At 42.2% G+C, this 19448-nt stretch overlaps 1 protein-coding gene across 1 annotated transcript in view; it reads left to right on the top strand.

Moving 5' to 3' along the window:
- Window positions 1-19448, top strand: part of LOC126191184 (mitotic checkpoint serine/threonine-protein kinase BUB1-like) — a 249309-nt gene that overhangs the window by 220908 nt on the left and 8953 nt on the right. The window contains exon 18 of the mRNA XM_049931959.1: window positions 10448-10554. Within this exon, the coding sequence (XP_049787916.1) occupies window positions 10448-10554 (107 nt within the window). The remainder of the gene's footprint in view (window positions 1-10447; window positions 10555-19448) is intronic.

Genomic DNA, 19448 nt, shown 5'->3' with positions numbered 1-19448 from the left:
CTGACAATGCCCGGGAGGGCGGGTTGCTGTGCCCCTTCCATACCCACATCCAATGAAGCCTATTGGCTGAGGATGACATGGCGGTCGGTCGATACCGTTGGGCCTTCTGAGGTATTTTTGGACAGAGAAGAGAGAGAGATATTCTTTGAGACTTCATGACATTCAATTGTAGTATTTTTCATGTATTTACAACTCATGTTCAGTAGCTGGAAAGCGTCACTTGGTCATAAGTGCGCATGTCTCCTGTAACTCTTGGGTTTCACCTGTCACCTAATCCTTTTTTGCTCGCCCTAAGCAGGGCATGCTTAGCTGTCTCACTGTTGCACAGCATGGCCGTGTCCAGCCTAGTTCTAGCAAAGCCTGTAAAGTCACATTGTGCAGCCAAAATATTGAACTTAACTAGAAGGAAAGGTGTGGAGGATATCAGAAAAAGAGACAGAAATGGGCCAAAAATTTGTGAGAGTCCTAAGGTGAAAGACAGGTAGAAGAATCATATATGTTAAGGGTCAATTGTGCCCAGTCAGCCTATAAAATAAGCATTTTTGCTAATGAAGCAATCAGTGTAAATCTTTTTGCACTTTATTTATTGATTCTTGGATAACATTTTCTGGTTTTATTAAGAAATTCAGTCATTTTTAAACCCCCCATCCAAGGAGTCACAGTTGCTCTATCCAGAATGAAATTTGTCAATGGTGAAGTTCTGCAGTCTCCAAATCTTTTCTAAAATCAAAAGACAAACAATCTTCTTAACCTACAGGATAGTGTATGCAAGTAATAGCACAGTTTGATGAAATTTGAGAAAACAGTGAAGCAGCGGATGTTTGAAACAAAGAATTTGAGTTGAGTAAGTCACTTGTGCCGACTGACTGGGGTATAGAGTGCTACTGGTCACAGGAAGGGGCCTTGTGATGGTGTAGGAGGCCTGCTGAAGCACCACACTGCAAAGCGTAATCTTTCCAGATCAAATACAGCTGCAATTCAAAATGCTGAGGATTTTATGAGAGTCGTGAAATCTTGAACATCCACAACCCTTGTTCTTTTGTCCAAAGAGGAAATTGATGAATTCCGTGAGCAGAAAAAGAATACGGTCCAAACAAACTACTCCTGTGAAAGGAATTCAGAAGACACATTTTTGGACTCAAAGTGATGCTTGAACTCATATTGCAAACACCTTAAGGAGCAAGAAAGAAGAAATTTCATTCGTTAGGCCATCACCTCAGAAACAGCAGGATGGTTCATTGAATGGCTAATTTCAACACAAAACAGAATGCTCAGAAGTTTTATAAATTGAAACCTTTAAGTCTTTGGACCTTTCACATACATTTTGGAACCATTTAAAATACTTGAAAAAAGAGTCACTTATTCATCTTTAAAAACTAAAATTATGTTAAATAAGGCGAGGTTTTGATTTTTACGAGTCCGTTATGTGATAACATGGTAACAAAAAAGGTTTTATCTATGGCAAAAATTTCAATTGTTTATAAAGCCTGTTCAATCTAAAAGTGGAAGCTCTCCTTTTCAGGGAATGTAGAACTATATATGGTACTAATCAACAGAAAAAAATCCAAATTTTATGGATTGGCATTTTTGAAAAAAAAAATCCATAGATTATAAAAAAAAAGTTCAAAACGCTATAGTAAAATAACTTTGACAGATACGTCCAGATGGAGGATTTGTTTGTAATCATAAAGCAATTATGTTTCAAATTAAAAAAAAGAAAGAAAGAAAAATCTAGAACTGTTCCAGAGATACAGCATTTTAAAAAATTTCCCAAAAATTGCATCTTCAAAATGGTGTTCGCAGTGTCATCTTTGCAGGGCTATAACTCGGAGCAGAAATTTTTTGGAGTAAACAAAAAAATACGTGTTCCTTACTTAGTCCTTCATTTTAAAGTATTCTAAATTCAATAACATCCGAGACTATGAAGATAAGATTTTTTCCTAGCCTGCATGCTAGCATATAGAAAAACATGAAGAATAACCAGTACTCCAGCAGCGACTGAGTAGCACCGCTGCCTGGCAGTAACAGACGGTTATTGTGGTCCAGGGCAGCACACAAGTCACTGCTGAATTTCTGGTTATTTTTTATATTTTACTGTCCCTGTAGATACATACAGATAAAATGAATATCACATTAGACTAATTTGGGACCACTCTATCTAATGTACACATAAAATTCTGCAAATTACATTGACATGGTGCATCACACGAAAGGTGTGATGAGGAGAAACTGTTTGGACTGACTCCAGGTATACATTGCAAACACAAATTACAAAAATTTGCTGAAACACCAGAGAAAATGCGCATGACGACTCTCGGATTAGACAAACAGTATAAACAGGCTCTATAAGGGAAATAAATGAAGATGAGATGGGAGATACAGTACTGTGAGAGGAAGTTGACAGAGTTGTGACAGATCTAAGTGGGAACAAAGCCCCTGGAGTATACGACATTCTCTGAGAATTGTTGAGAGCCTTGGAAGTATCAGCTATCACCAAACTATTCTCCAAGATACACAACACATATCTGACAGGCTAAATACCCTCAGACTTTCAGAACAACATAATAATTCCAGTTCCAAAAAAAGCAGGTGCTGTAGAACTATTGGTTTTGTAAGTCATGACTGCAAAATACTGATATGACTTATTTACAGAAGAATATCTTTGAAGAAAGAGAGCCAAACCTATGTTTGTGGCATTTGTAGACTTAGAGAAAGCTTTTGATAATTTTGACTGGAATACACTCTGCGAAATTCAGAAAGTAGAAGAGATAAAATGCAAGGAACAAAATGGTTATGTACAATTTTTGCAGAAACAAGACAGCATTTGTAGTATTCAAAGGACATGAACAGGTAATAGTTGTTGAGAAAGGTGACAGAGAGGGAGAGTTGCAGCTTACCCACAGTGCTATTCAATCTGGATTCTTAGCAAGCAACAAAGGGAACCAAAGAAAAAAATGGAAAAGAAATAAAATTTTTGGAAGAAGAACTAAAATTTTTAAGGTTTGTCAACTACATTGTAATTGATTTGGAAAAGCAGTTGAATGGAATGGCTGGTGTCTTGAAAAGAGGGTATGAGATGAACATCAACGAACTAAAACAAGATTAGGAAAAGGAAATTAGATTAGAAAATGAGACATCAGAATTAGTAAATGGGTTTTGCTATTTGTCAGCAAAATAATTGATGAAAAAAGTAGGGAGGATACTGAAGGTATTTGTCTGAAGTCAAGCCTTGTATGAAAGTGAAATGTGGAATATAAGCAGTTCAGACAAGATAAGGTTTGTATCTTCAGAAGGCATGTCAATGTAGCTACAGTCAGTGCAAATACTTCACACACCGACAGTGACTCGGTAACAACCGGGCAGTAGAACCTTGTCATTGGAAAGAATTTGTCATGTGAATTGAACTGTGGGAAGCCGACATCCGAACCCACATTAAGCTCACAGTAAAATATTCATCACGCACATGGCACAGGGGATAATGTCTGAGCACGCGACAACTCGTGACACAAAGTGCAAGACTAGACATGTGGCAGTTTAACTTCACAGGAGCACTTGCCTGCTTCACTTACTGCTGCTCACAAGCAAACACTTGCATCAGCAAGTCTGCCCATATAATGTGATGTGTCCATTCTCCATTAACGGTTTCTGAACTACTCTGCTGTTCTATCCATGTCAGCTCGTCCGCCTCTATTGTGACGTCTGCTAGTGGGGATATTGAAAGGAGAAAAGAAGCTTTTGAAATATGGTACCGTAGAGGAGTGCTGAAGATTAGATGTGTAGATCATGTGAAATTTCCCTGCTGCTGGGTTCTTTCACTTGACTACTATTTGCTAATAATGCAAATTCAAATCAAAGATTGCAAAATTAAATATTAAAATTCATATAATATTGTGGGATGTACTCATCCGTTCCTTTTCGTCGATCCGCTGCTGTAACAGTAATGGGTTACTGTATGTCCACTGTAACTTTGTGTTTTATACCAAGAATGACTAAATCGAACATTATGTTTCAGAACTTCTTTTTATTATATCACTTAGTTTTTGACCTTTTTAGGTATGCTGGTGTAATGATAGATCAGTCTTCTTACATATTCCATACAATTTGCCAAGTCTGACATACTTACTGCATGAATTTACATAAAGTACTCATGTAAGCAATTACATGCTTCTTGCACAAAATCTCATAAGATACTGATGTTCACCTTACTCCATCGAATGATCATAAAGTACTGACCTCCTTGTGCCAGCATGGCTGCTCCTTTTATATACAATTCTGAACAATCCTTGGCTTGTTGTAAATGGTTTTTTAATAAAATTACAATTAAAACTGTTGCCTCAAAATTAATGACTCATTTCAACAGTTGCACTAGCTCTTATAGAGCAAATACATAGATGAATTTTCAAGCATATAACATTTTAAGAGTGTACAAATGCTCAAAATATGAAGTATTAACAATATTTTTACTCTTTTTATTAAATACAAAAGATACATGGTTCGTAAAATGTTCCTACCAATGTATATGTTTCCAAGTCTTCCGTTGAATGTGGCAAAATAGGTCTTTTATTTATTATTGACAAAACACCTAAAGAACTGTGCATGTTTATATGCCACTTATAACATTTTCACTAATTACATTTTAATTTTCTAATCAATTTTGATTCTCCCAGTTGGTTTTTCCTTTAAATACCACAGACTTTAAGTTAGATACTGTTTTAACACAAATCCATCTCAGTTTCAAAGAAATGACTCTGACCATTGTACTCGATCATTTGTTCCAGATTACACCTAATTACGTTAATCCTAAATATTCCTACCTATTACAGGACCTATATACTTCAATACAACTGTAATTTAGTAACCAGTTTCATTGTAACAATTTTATAAGTATAGGTTTACCTATACCACTACCTTTCGTTTACATCAGTGATTCCTGTTTATTTCAAATTGGATTGAAAAATATGTGTTTTAAATGGTTTTCAATGGACTGTTATGTCTCAATCAATAACTAATGAGGAGGAACTGAATTGAATTGTGGAGGATACCAATTTATGGCCCAGTTTGGCTAAACGAATGGATTCGTTGATAGGACACATTCTGAGACATCAAGGGATCATCGATTTAATACTGTATGGAAGTGTTGAAGTTGGGGGAAATTGTAGAGGGAGACCAAGAGATGAATACAGTATGTGGGTTCAAAAGGATGTAGGCTGCAGTAGTTATTTGGAGCGGCACAGTATAAAGTAAAGTGGACGGCTGTATTGAACCAGTATTTGGACTGCATACAACAACAGCAACAATGCTGACTGAAAAGAAACTTTATGTGACTGAAGTTCGCCAATGGCATGGAATTGTCAGTTTGGTACTGGAAGGTAGTGTGGGGTTAAAGAGTGTGAAGGGAATCCAAGGCATAGATATACTTAATAGAATCAAAGGGAGGTAGACTGCAGTAGTTATTTAGAGGAAAAGAGGATTGCACAGGACAGATTAGGGTGCAGAGCTGCATCGAACAAGTTTTCAGACTGAAGACAGCAGCAGCAGCAACAACAACGTTACAACAATTTGCTACTTGAGTCAGAGTTGTTTTGGCCGGCCGGTGTGGCCGTGCGGTTCTAGGCGCTTCAGTCTGGAACCCCGTGGCTGCTACGGTCGCAGGTTCGAATCCTGCCTCGGGCATGGATGTGTGTGATGTCCTGAGGTTAGTTAGGTTTAAGTAGTTCTAAGTTCTAGGGGACTGATGACCATAGATGTTAAGTCCCATAGTGCTCAGAGCCATTTGAACCATTTTTGAATTCAGAGTTGTTTTCAACAATAGTAATCGACTGAAAGAAATTGTTAATTTTGCACCTGATGGAACAATCAGTTATGTCATTCGTTATCATTGTTTTATGGAGAGTAGTTACCTGTATTGCTTAACGCAGAAAAAACTCTGTTTTATTCATTGTGTGTTTGTTCATTATTCATGTCTGTGGGTTGTAGGATCTGTTGTCTATGTTTCTCTAGGCCCTCTAATAATATACTGAGTTTGTGCTAGTGAATTGTATGTTTAATCATAGAACTCGCATGTGCTCATGGTAGTGTATATTAAATAATCTGTGTGTTTTACTTCTCTGAAACCTGGAACAGTCTGAACATGGGATGTGTCTTTTAACCATTCCATAGCCTTTGTGAAGCAAGATTTTTATAATATTATTTTTTAAGTACTAGTAATTATGTCAGAGAAATTTATTTGTATGCAATGTCTTTAAAATTGTGGGGCATTTTTAGATCAGTCTTCCAATCAAGAAGATATTAAAACATTTCTAGTGTATTATTCTGTCTGTTCCATAACTGCTCCTTCCTTCTCCCTATACATTAACTAGCAACATACGGAAGCATAAGACACATAGCAATAAACACACTCAAGGTACAAAAATATCTTGAAAATAAAATTTAATTACTAACAACAATTAACCGATATCTGTCGTCTACAATTGACTATGCACCTTAACACAAAATTTAGAGAACCAAAAAGGTGACATTACACGTAAAACATCTTACAATCCTATACTCTGAGAGCTGGAGGGCTATTAAAACTTTATCTGTTGAAATATGTAGTTAATTTCAAAACATAGACGTTGTTATTGTGAGAACAGATGTTATTATTATTGGTGCCTGGATAAGTATCAAGTGATTTCCAATGCATATATGGTTCCACAGTCAGTGTTCAACATCAAGGTTAGTTTTCTTAAATAGCACAAAACTTCTTAGGTAGCAGAAAACAACAAAACCAAAGCCCGAAGATGTAGGCTCTGTTATGATTGACTATGAGCTGGCAACTGACACCACACAAGCCGTACCAGTTATCAGGAAAAGGATTAAGAAACTAATTGATTAATTACAGAAAACCAATAGTTACGTGGAACTGTCTCGCCATATTTATTATCTGCTATGCACATCAAATACCAGTATATCAGTATTAATCATGCTGTTACATCAAATAAGTTTGATCAAAATGGCTGATGCCGACTATATTGTTTGCTACATCTATCTTTCTTTTAAGATAAAGGCAGAGTGAGGGTAAAATTTTCCTTTTTTAGTGAGAAATTGTGGAACAGTTGAAGTGTACCACCTGTAACAATACATGCACAGCACTTGGTACTGAAATAACTGCCACAATAACTACTCTGACTTATACACAGCATAAAATTCTTTTTGAGGCATTACACAACATTGATGGCAAAAGACACAATTAAAGAAAAAAATAGGATTCCTTCACCAGAAAAAAAAGAAAAAAAAAAACGCACCCCCCCCCCCCCCCCCACACACACACACACACACAACCACCACCACCCAGTGTTATGGTAACCATTGTTTTCTGTATTCCTTGTCTTCTTCTCACAGCTGTGTTAAATCATCGTATCTGGAGAGATAATCTTTACCACTCGTTCTTTGGAGATTTTAATTCCAGTTTTTCCTGTTTTGTAGTATTTTATTGAGGATATTAAATATATTGGGTTCTTTCTTAATATCCAAATATCGAAATCTGTTGGCTATTGTGCGTCCCTTCACTACTCTTAGAAATCTCATCTCTCCTCCTTGTACATGACCTTGTTGGCATTTACTTATAATCTGCTTCTATAAAGAAAAACTAGAATTTCCATTATCATATAAAATTTCAATCTTGCTTCTTTCCTCACATTTTTGAGACATCTTTTTATTTTCCACATACATTTCTTAACTATGTTATTTTTTTATGTCTTTGTCATGCTCATGTTGCTTCATATCCTAAGTAGTTGACATGCGTAATCTTTTATATCACTCTGTTATTAATCACAATTTTTGTCCTGACAGAGTGTTTCCATTAAAAAACCATTCATGTTGTCGTCTTTTGTGAAATTGTCAAATGGTACTCTCCACAGATCATACCTCATAAAATGTATTCCTCTTTACAAGAAATTGCATAAAAATGAACTTCTTCACAAACAATGAAATAAAACAAGTCTTGCCTCACAGAAGCAACAGACCGTGTAAATGTAACCCACTAGGTATCTGCAGGTTTGTATGTCCAAAATGTCCCAGTGTTTCTTACAGATGGGGAAGGTAGATAATTTGACTTATGTTACAATGAATATAAAGGAGCTCGACAATTAAATGTACATTCTTGTAATGAGAAAAAAGGAAACTTCTCAAATATTACTAAACAGCTCGCAAACTGTGACATCCAACACACTGGTACTAAACTCAGCATATTATTAGTAGTCTCAGAGTTATGATGACAGTAAATAAAATAGACTACCATATACCAGGTGTAGAAGTATGAAACTGGAATTTCCCGGTAGACGGTGCTAGCCGTCAGTGTAGGGTCCATGACACCGCATCTGCAGCACCATCTGCTTCCTGTAATGGCTGACGACGAATGTCGACACACAGTAACCCAAGTTCCATACATCAGTATCTGTTTCAAACATATAAACGTGTTGAGTTATGTGCCTATAGACTACGATTTGTGGATAGCATTGGTTTTCTGTTATCATTTGTAGAAAACTGCAGCAGAATTGCATCGAATGCTTGTCAAAGCTTTTGGCAAACATACTCCTGAGAAAACACACTGCTTCAAGTGGTTCAAAAAATTCAAATGTGATGATTTTGATGTGAGAGAAGATGAGCGTGAGAAATCACCAAAAAAGTTCAAAGACAATGAGTTGCAGCCTTACTGAATGAAGATGAAATTCAAACTGAAGAGGAACCCTTGGAACAACTGAATGTGATGCAGTAAGTGGGGAAATGGGGTCCGCATGAACTGAATGAAAGACAGCACGCAAATCGAAAGACCACTTGTGAAATGCTGCTCGCCAGATACAAAAGAAAGTTGTTTCTCCATCGAATAGTGACAGGTGATGAAAAGTGTCATAAATCATGGGTAAATCCAGGCAAACCATCGACATCCACTGCAAGGCCAAATCGCTTTGGAAAGAAGACAATGCTCTGAATTTGGTGTTATTAGAAGGATGTCCTCCATTATGAGCTGCTAAATCTGGTGAAAGCGTTAACATTTATTGCTGCCAACAGCAAATGATTTTTTTAAATCAGGCATTAGTGAAAAAAGACCGGAATATGGAAAAAGGCAACATACAGTCATATTGCTCTATGATAACGCCCCATCCACTCAACAAAATGGGTCAGGAAAACGATCGAGGCGTTCAGTTGGGAAATACTAGGGCGAGCTGCTTGTTCTCCAGACTTGGCTTTGTCTGATTATCATCTATTTGCATCACTGGGACACACATTCGCTGAACAACGCATCAATTTGTATGAAACAATCAAGATTATTTTGAATAAAATATTGTTTATCAGTTTCAAACAACGACGTGTAATTATTGCAGTCAAATTCCGATTTCATACTTCTACATGTGGTATATTGGGCAGTGACTGCATTTTCATATAACAACCCCATGACAATAAATGCCACTAACACTCTCTCCAATATATGAAAGAGAAGACTGGTACAAAGAATTGCAATGTCATATTCAACTAAAGCAAATTATCAACCAGTGATTTCATATCTTTGCCTTGTGTATAGCTATTGGGGTTGCTGCAAGACCAGGAGCTTGCTCTTGGCTTGTAATTGTTTATTTATTATCAATAAAAAATTTTACTAGATATTCCTAAGGCTTTTTCATAATAGTGTTTATTCTCAACAACAACAGACCATGCTATTTAAGAGAGAGAGAAGACGAGAAGAAGTAAGTTTTAAACAATGGAAACTCCAGGTTGGAATATCAACAGCATGAGGAAAAGATAGATTGCTGCTTACTGTAAAGATGATATGTTAAGTTACAGACAGATACTTCAGTTGCAGGCAGAATGCATTCTGCTCCAAGCTGCCAGAGTTGACAGTCATGTGTATGTGAGGTGTGCTTCTTGTGTGAATGACCGAGCGAGGTGGCACAGTGGTTAGCACACTGGACTCGCATTCGGGAGGACGACGGTTCAATCCCGTCTCCGGCCATCCTGATTTAGGTTTTCCGTGATTTCCCTAAATCGCTTCAGGCAAATGCTGGGATGGTTCCTTTGAAAGGGCACGGCCGATTTCCTTCCCCATCCTTCCCTCACCCGAGCTTGCGCTCAGTCTCTAATGACCTCGTTGTCGACGTGACGTTAAACACTAATCTCCTCCTCCTCCTCCTCTTGTGTGAATGAATGGTGTGTGTTTCTCTGTATTTTGCTGATGAAGGATGTGGAGGAGAGCTAATGTGTAAGTGTCTTTTAATTGTACTTGTCTGCAGCTTAATGTGTCATCTTCATGGTAAGTAGTAATCTATGTTTTCCTAACATTGTTGAAGTAAGTTTTAAATTATTTTACATCATTCAGGGAAGTAAAAAAGGAAAAAAAAATGTAGGTTAGCTTTTTAATCTGAAAATATTTTTAAAATATTGTTCTTCCATTGCCTGTTTGTTATATTTTCAGACCGATATTTTTGGACTCCTGTCAACAGCTCATTGTTTCCTGTTTGGAGAGTATATGAAAGTGTCACATAAGAGTGGAAAATGGGTTATACAAAAATCATTGCCAAGGTTCGTATGTATTCCTGACTGTACATTATTACTATGACTCTTAATTGCAGTTGTCATTCCACTGCTGTTAATACACTCCTGGAAATTGAAATAAGAACACCGTGAATTCATTGTCCCAGGAAGGGGAAACTTTATTGACACATTCCTGGGGTCAGATACAATTCATGATCACACTGACAGAACCACAGGCACATAGACACAGGCAACAGAGCATGCACAATGTCGGCACTAGTACAGTGTATATCCACCTTTCGCAGCAATGCAGGCTGCTATTTTCCCGTGGAGACGATCGTAGAGATGCTGGATGTAGTCCTGTGGAACGGCTTGCCATGCCATTTCCACCTGGCACCTCAGTTGTACCAGCGTTCGTGCTGGACGTGCAGACCGCGTGAGACGACGCTTCATCCAGTCCCAAACATGCTCAATGGGGCACAGATCCGGAGATCTTGCTGGCCAGGGTAGTTGACTTACACCTTCTAGAGCACGTTGGGTGGCACGGATACATGCGGACGTGCATTGTCCTGTTGGAACAGCAAGTTCCCTTGCCGGTCTAGGAATGGTAGAACGATGGGTTCGATGACGGTTTGGATGTACCGTGCACTATTCAGTGTCCCCTCGACGATCACCAGTGGTGTACGGCCAGTGTAGGAGATCGCTCCCCACACCATGATGCCGGGTGTTGGCCCTGTGTGCCTCGGTCGTATGCAGTCCTGATTGTGGCGCTCACCTGCACGGCGCCAAACACGCATACGACCATCATTGGCACCAAGGCAGAAGCGACTCTCATCGCTGAAGACGACGACGTCTCCATTCGTCCCTCCATTCACGCCTGTCGCGACACCACTGGAGGCGGGCTGCACGATGTTGGGGCGTGAGCGGAAGACGGCCTAACGGTGTGCGGGACCATAGCCCAGCTTCATGGAGACGGTTGCGAATGGTCCTCACCGATACCCCAGGAGCAACAGTGTCCCTAATTTGGTGGGAAGTGGCGGTGCGGTCCCCTACGGCACTGCGTAGGATCCTACGGTCTTGGCGTGCATCCGTGCGTCGCTGCGGTCCGGTCCCAGGTCGACGGGCACGTGCACCTTCCGCCGACCACTGGCGACAACATCGATGTACTGTGGAGACCTCACGCCCCACGTGTTGAGCAATTCGGCGGTACGTCCACCCGGCCTCCCGCATGCCCACTATACGCCCTCGCTCAAAGTCCGTCAACTGCACATACGGTTCACGTCCACGCTGTCGCGGCATGCTACCAGTGTTAAAGACTGCGATGGAGCTCCGTATGCCACGGCAAACTGGCTGACACTGACGGCGGCGGTGCACAAATGCTGCGCAGCTAGCGCCATTCGACGGCCAACACCGCGGTTCCTGGTGTGTCCGCTGTGCCGTGCGTGTGATCATTGCTTGTACAGCCCTCTCGCAGTGTCCGGAGCAAGTATGGTGGGTCTGACACACCGGTGTCAATGTGTTCTTTTTTCCATTTCCAGGAGTGTATATCAACATTTTTAGTTTCTAGTTTATTCATTACCTTCATCATGACACTCCTGTAACTTTGCTCCAAACTCAAAACATTATCTGCCATTATACCTTTAATTACTAATCTGTTCAGTGTTATAGTATTTCTACAACCCAAAGAAAACTGGGTACCAAAATAAGAAATCTCTGCAAAAAATGATGGATTAACCATTATTTAACTTCGGAAGACCCAGCTCTGTTATGGCCGGCAGAAATTAATTTTAAAAAAAATGAAGGAAGACTTGGATTTCAAAACACTGGATTCCTTCCACAGAGGTAGACCAAAGGCAGAAGTGAAAACATGTTTTATCCTAACTGGGCAAGACATGACATCATCAGGTGGATAAGGCACAGCAATTTACATTATTTATTACATATTTTAACAGCCTTTGTCACAGTGCAGTAGCTGTTGTGTCGCAACTTTGTTATAACCCTTTTTCCTCTGTGTACCTCTTAATATGCGGTCAGAGCAACCGTCCCAGCCCCTGTGCACAGTCTCTCTCTCTCTCTCTCTCTCTCTCTCCCTCCCTCCCTCCCTCCCTCCCTCCCTCCCTCCCTCCCTCCCTCCCCCCTTCCTCAGTCCCTCCCTCCCTCCCCCCCCCCCCCTCTCTCTCTCTCTCTCTCTCTCTCTCTCTCTCTCTCTGTATTCTGGTGGCTCACTTATATTCTTACTATCGTGACAGGTGACAGGCCTTCCCAATGTGTTAGATGTTATTCGTCATAACAGCAGTGGAAATGCATAAATCTTGTATTTAGAAAGAGTTACAGTTACAGTTGCATGGCACTTTTGATCACATTTTCATCTTCATATTCCTTAAGGATGGATAAAATATATATATATATATATATATATATATATATATATATATATATATATATATATATATAATAGAGGGAAACATTCCACGTGGGAAAAATATAATTAAAAAGAAAGATGATGAGACTTACCAAACAAAAGCGCTGGCAGGTCGATAGACACACAAACAAACACAAACATACACACAAAAATCTAGCTTTCGCAACCAACGGTTGCCTCGTCAGGAAAGAGGGAAGGAGAAGGGAAGACAAAAGGATATGGGTTTTAAGGGAGAGGGTAAGGAGTCATTCCAATCCCGGGAGCGGAAAGACTTACCTTAGGGGGAAAAAAGGACAGGTATACACTCGCGCACACACACACATATCCATCCGCATATACACAGACACAAGCAGACATTTGTGAAGGCAAAGAGTTTGGGCAGAGATGCCAGTCGGGACGGAAGTACAGAGGCAAAGATGATGTTGAAAGACAGGTGAGGTATGAGCGGCGGCAGATTGAAATTAGAAATTAGCGGAGATTGAGGCCTGGCGGATAGCGAGAAGAGAGGATATGCTGAAGGGCAAGTTCCCATCTCCGGAGTTCAGACAGGTTGGTGTTAGTGGGAAGTATCCAGATAACCCGGACGGTGTAACACTGTGCCAAGATGTGCTGGCCGTGCACCAAGGCATGTTTAGCCACAGGGTGATCCTCATTGCCAACAAACACTGTCTGCCTGTGTCCATTCATGCGAATGGACAGTTTGTTGCTGGTCATTCCCACATAGAACGCTTCACAGTGTAGGCAGGTCAGTTGGTAAATCACGTGGGTGCTTTCACACGTGGCTCTGCCTTTGATCGTGTACACCTTCCGGGTTACAGGACTGGAATAGGTGGTGGTGGGAGGGTGCATGGGACAGGTTTTACACCGGGGGCGGTTACAGGGGTAGGAGCCAGAGGGTAGGGAAGGTGGTTTGGGGATTTCATAGGGATGAACTAAGAGGTTACGAAGGTTAGGTGGACGGCGGAAAGACACTCTTGGTGGAGTGGGGAGGATTTCATGAAGGATGGATCTCATTTCAGGGCAGGATTTGAGGAAGTCGTATCCCTGCTGGAGAGTCACATTCAGAATCTGATCCAGTCCCGGAAAGTATCCTGTCACAAGTGGGGCACTTTTGGGGTTCTTCTGTGGAAGGTTCCGGGTTTGAGGAGATGAGGAAGTGGCTCTGGTTATTTGCTTCTGTACCAGGTCGGGAGGGTAGTTACGGGATGCAAAAGCTGTTTTCAGGTTGTTGGTGTAATGATTCAAGGATTCCGGACTGGAGCAGATTCGTTTGCCACGAAGACCTAGGCTGTAGGGAAGGGACCGTTTGATGTGGAATGGGTGGCAGCTGTCATAATGGAGGTACTGTTGCTTGTTGGTGGGTTTGATGTGGGCGGACGTGTGAAGCTGGCCATTGGACAGGTGGAGGTCAACGTCAAGGAAAGTGGCATGGGATTTAGAGTAGGACCAGGTGAATCTGATGGAACCAAAGGAGTTGAGGTTAGAGAGGAAATTCTGGAGTTCTTCTTCACTGTGAGTCCAGATCATGAAAATGTCATCAATAAATCTGTACCAAACTTTGGGTTGGCAGGCCTGGGTAACCAAGAAGGCTTCCTCTAAGCGACCCATGAATAGGTTGGCGTACGAGGGGGCCATCCTGGTACCCATGGCTGTTCCCTTTAATTGTTGGTATGTCTGGCCTTCAAAAGTGAAGAAGTTGTGGGTCGGGATGAAGCTGGCTAAGGTAATGAGGAAAGAGGTTTTAGGTATGGCGGCAGGTGATCGGCGTGAAAGGAAGTGCTCCATCGCAGCGAGGCCCTGGACATGCGGAATATTTGTGTATAAGGAAGTGGCATCAATGGTTACAAGGATGGTTTCCGGGGGTAACAGACTGGGTAGGGATTCCAGGCGTTCGAGAAAGTGGTTGGTGTCTTTGATGAAGGATGGGAGACTGCATGTAATGGGTTGAAGGTGTTGATCTACGTAGGCAGAGATGCGTTCTGTGGGGGCTTGGTAACCAGCTACAATGGGACGGCCGGGATGATTGGGTTTGTGAATTTTGGGAAGAAGGTAGGGGTGCGGGGTGTTGGTGGGGTCAGGAGGTTGATGGAGTCAGGTGAAAGGTATTGTAGGGGGCCTAAGGTTCTGAGGATTCCTTGAAGCTCCGCCTGGACATCAGGAATGGGATTACCATGGCAAACTTTGTAAGTAGTGTTGTCTGAAAGCTGACGCAGTCCCTCAGCCACGCACTCCCGACGATCAAGTACCACAGTCGTGGAACCCTTGTCCGCCGGAAGAATGACGATGGATTGGTCAGCCTTCAGATCACGGATAGCCTGGGCTTCAGCAGTGGTGATGTTGGGAGTAGGATTAAGGTTTTTTAAGAAGGATTGAGAGGCAAGGCTGGAAGTCAGAAATTCCTGGAAGGTTAGGAGAGGTTGATTTTGAGGAAGAGGAGGTGGGTCCCGCTGTGACGGAGGACGGAACTGTTCCAGGCATGGTTCAATTTGGATAGTATCTTGGGGAGTTGGATCATTAGGAGTAGGATTAGGATCATTTTTCTTCGTGGCAAAGTGATATTTCCAGCAGAGAGTACGGGTGTAGGACAGTAAATCTTTGACAAGGGCTGTTTGGTTAAATCTGGGAGTGGGGCTGAAGGTGAGGCCTTTGGATAGGACAGAGGTTTCGGATTGGGAGAGAGGTTTGGAGGAGAGGTTAACTACTGAATTGGGGTGTTGTGGTTCCAGATTGTGTTGATTGGAATTTTGAGGTTTTGGAGGGAGTGGAGCTGGAAGTGGGAGATTGAGTAGATGGGAGAGACTGGGTTTGTGTGCAATGAGAGGAGGTTGAGGTTTGCTGGAATGGTTGTGAAGGGTGAGTGAGTTGCCTTTCCGGAGGTGGGAAACCAGGAGATTTGATAGTTTTTTAAGGTGGAGGGTGGCATGCTGTTCTAATTTGCGGTTGGCCTGTAGGAGAATGCTCTGAACAACCGGTGTGGATGTGGGAGAGGAAAGATTGAGGACTTTTATTAGGGACAGGAGTTGATGGGTGTGTTGATTGGCTGAGTGGATGTGTAGGTGAAGGATTAGGTGGGTGAGGGCAATGGATTGTTCGGTTTGGAACTGGTATAGGGACTGATGGAAAGAAGGGTTGCAGCCAGAGATGGGAACTTTAAGTGTGAGGCCTTTGGGGGTGATGCCAAATGTCAGACAAGCCTGAGAAAATAAAATATGGGAGTGTAATCTGGCTAGGGCGAAGGCATGTTTGCGGAGGGAATGTAAATAAAACTTAATGGGGTCGTTGTGGAGGTGTTGTGAGGGTGACATGGTACTAGAAGGTGGAAAATGGAACACGAGGCTGAAATGAAAATGAAAATAAATATAAAAATATATGGGGAGAGATAAAGGTAAAACTAGAAATCAAATGGAGATCTGGTGTGAAAAAAGGCGAAAAAGGGTTGGTTAGAGCTGGGCTATGTTGATCCTATGGTGAACTTGTGTAGGTAGATAATGATGTGCATAAAGGTTAGGTGGTTGTGTTGCCGCCAAAACACGTTAAAGGGTGGAGAAATGCAGGAAAATTTCGAAAAAACTACGTGAGGATGTATTGAAAGGGTGGTTTGGTGGTGGCAGATTATGGAAATGAAGCTAACAATTGTCTGATGAAGAAATAATGACGTTAAAACCTGTGGGAAGCAGCTAAAAATGATCGATGATGTGAGAAAAACGGAAATGGAAATAAAGCAAAAGATATTAAAACTGGCCGAAAAGGTTGTTTAAGAACTGGAAACGGCGGATTTTATAGCAGCGGTAGTGTTGAAAGCGGAAAAAAAATTTTTGGTTATGGTTTGGAAGTGGGTTACGTATTATTACGTGTAATTGACTATATATCGGCGGGATAAAATTGTATACTGGATTACGGTAAAAAAGGAGAAGGTGAATAGAAAGTAAAACTGCTGGCAAAAACAGAAGGAGGAAATAAGATGACAGAAAAGACTACGAAATGTAACAGTGACAATAACAATATCAATAACATACGTGATTGTTGGGTTCAAATTAATGATATGAATATAATAGAGGGAAACATTCCACGTGGGAAAAATATAATTAAAAAGAAAGATGATGAGACTTACCAAACAAAAGCGCTGGCAGGTCGATAGACACACAAACAAACACAAACATACACCCAAAAATCTAGCTTTCGCAACCAACGGTTGCCTCGTCAGGAAAGAGGGAAGGAGAAGGGAAGACAAAAGGATATGGGTTTTAAGGGAGAGGGTAAGGAGTCATTCCAATCCCGGGAGCGGAAAGACTTACCTTAGGGGGAAAAAAGGACAGGTATACACTCGCGCACACACACACATATCCATCCGCATATACACAGACACAAGCAGACATTTGTAAAGGCAAAGAGTTTGGGCAGAGATGTCAGTCGGGACGGAAGTACAGAGGCAAAGATGATGTTGAAAGACAGGTGAGGTATGAGCGGCGGCAGATTGAAATTAGAAATTAGCGGAGATTGAGGCCTGGCGGATAGCGAGAAGAGAGGATATGCTGAAGGGCAAGTTCCCATCTCCGGAGTTCAGACAGGTTGGTGTTAGTGGGAAGTATCCAGATAACCCGGACGGTGTAACACTGTGCCAAGATGTGCTGGCCGTGCACCACGGCATGTTTAGCCACAGGGTGATCCTCATTGCCAACAAACACTGTCTGCCTGTGTCCATTCATGCGAATGGACAGTTTGTTGCTGGTCATTCCCACATAGAACGCTTCACAGTGTAGGCAGGTCAGTTGGTAAATCACGTGGGTGCTTTCACACGTGGCTCTGCCTTTGATCGTGTACACCTTCCGGGTTACAGGACTGGAATAGGTGGTGGTGGGAGGGTGCATGGGACAGGTTTTACACCGGGGGCGGTTACAGGGGTAGGAGCCAGAGGGTAGGGAAGGTGGTTTGGGGATTTCATAGGGATGAACTAAGATGTTACGAAGGTTAGGTGGACGGCGGAAAGACACTCTTGGTGGAGTGGGGAGGATTTCATGAAGGATGGATCTCATTTCAGGGCAGGATTTGAGGAAGTCGTATCCCTGCTGGAGAGTCACATTCAGAATCTGATCCAGTCCCGGAAAGTATCCTGTCACAAGTGGGGCACTTTTGGGGTTCTTCTGTGGAAGGTTCCGGGTTTGAGGAGATGAGGAAGTGGCTCTGGTTATTTGCTTCTGTACCAGGTCGGGAGGGTAGTTACGGGATGCAAAAGCTGTTTTCAGGTTGTTGGTGTAATGATTCGAGGATTCCGGACTGGAGCAGATTCGTTTGCCACGAAGACCTAGGCTGTAGGGAAGGGACCGTTTGATGTGGAATGGGTGGCAGCTGTCATAATGGAGGTACTGTTGCTTGTTGGTGGGTTTGATGTGGACGGACGTGTGAAGCTGGCCATTGGACAGGTGGAGGTCAACGTCAAGGAAAGTGGCATGGGATTTAGAGTAGGACCAGGTGAATCTGATGGAACCAAAGGAGTTGAGGTTGGAGAGGAAATTCTGGAGTTCTTCTTCACTGTGAGTCCAGATCATGAAAATGTCATCAATAAATCTGTACCAAACTTTGGGTTGGCAGGCCTGGGTAACCAAGAAGGCTTCCTCTAAGCGACCCATGAATAGGTTGGCGTACGAGGGGGCCATCCTGGTACCCATGGCTGTTCCCTTTAATTGTTGGTATGTCTGACCTTCAAAAGTGAAGAAGTTGTGGGTCAGGATGAAGCTGGCTAAGGTAATGAGGAAAGAGGTTTTAGGTAGGGCGGCAGGTGATCGGCGTGAAAGGAAGTGCTCCATCGCAGCGAGGCCCTGGACATGCGGAATATTTGTGTATAAGGAAGTGGCATCAATGGTTACAAGGATGGTTTCCGGGGGTAACAGACTGGGTAGGGATTCCAGGCGTTCGAGAAAGTGGTTGGTGTCTTTGATGAAGGATGGGAGACTGCATGTAATGGGTTGAAGGTGTTGATCTACGTAGGCAGAGATGCGTTCTGTGGGGGCTTGGTAACCAGCTACAATAGGACGGCCGGGATGATTGGGTTTGTGAATTTTGGGAAGAAGGTAGAAGGTAGGGGTGCGGGGTGTTGGTGGGGTCAGGAGGTTGATGGAGTCAGGTGAAAGGTTTTGTAGGGGGCCTAAGGTTCTGAGGATTCCTTGAAGCTCTGCCTGGACATCAGGAATGGGATTACCACGCCTGGAATCCCTACCCAGTCTGTTACCCCCGGAAACCATCCTTGTAACCATTGATGCCACTTCCTTATACACAAATATTCCGCATGTCCAGGGCCTCGCTGCGATGGAGCACTTCCTTTCACACCGATCACCTGCCGCCCTACCTAAAACCTCTTTCCTCATTACCTTAGCCAGCTTCATCCTGACCCACAACTTCTTCACTTCTGAAGGCCAGACATACCAACAATTAAAGGGAACAGCCATGGGTACCAGGATGGCCCCCTCGTACGCCAACCTATTCATGGGTCGCTTAGAGGAAGCCTTCTTGGTTACCCAGGCCT

The sequence above is a fragment of the Schistocerca cancellata genome, chromosome 6 (genome assembly GCF_023864275.1).
Source record: "Schistocerca cancellata isolate TAMUIC-IGC-003103 chromosome 6, iqSchCanc2.1, whole genome shotgun sequence".
In the NCBI taxonomy this organism is placed as follows: domain Eukaryota; kingdom Metazoa; phylum Arthropoda; class Insecta; order Orthoptera; family Acrididae; genus Schistocerca; species Schistocerca cancellata.
The sequence above is the reverse complement of the archived record's forward strand: the minus strand, read 5'-3'. Positions and strand labels throughout refer to the sequence as shown.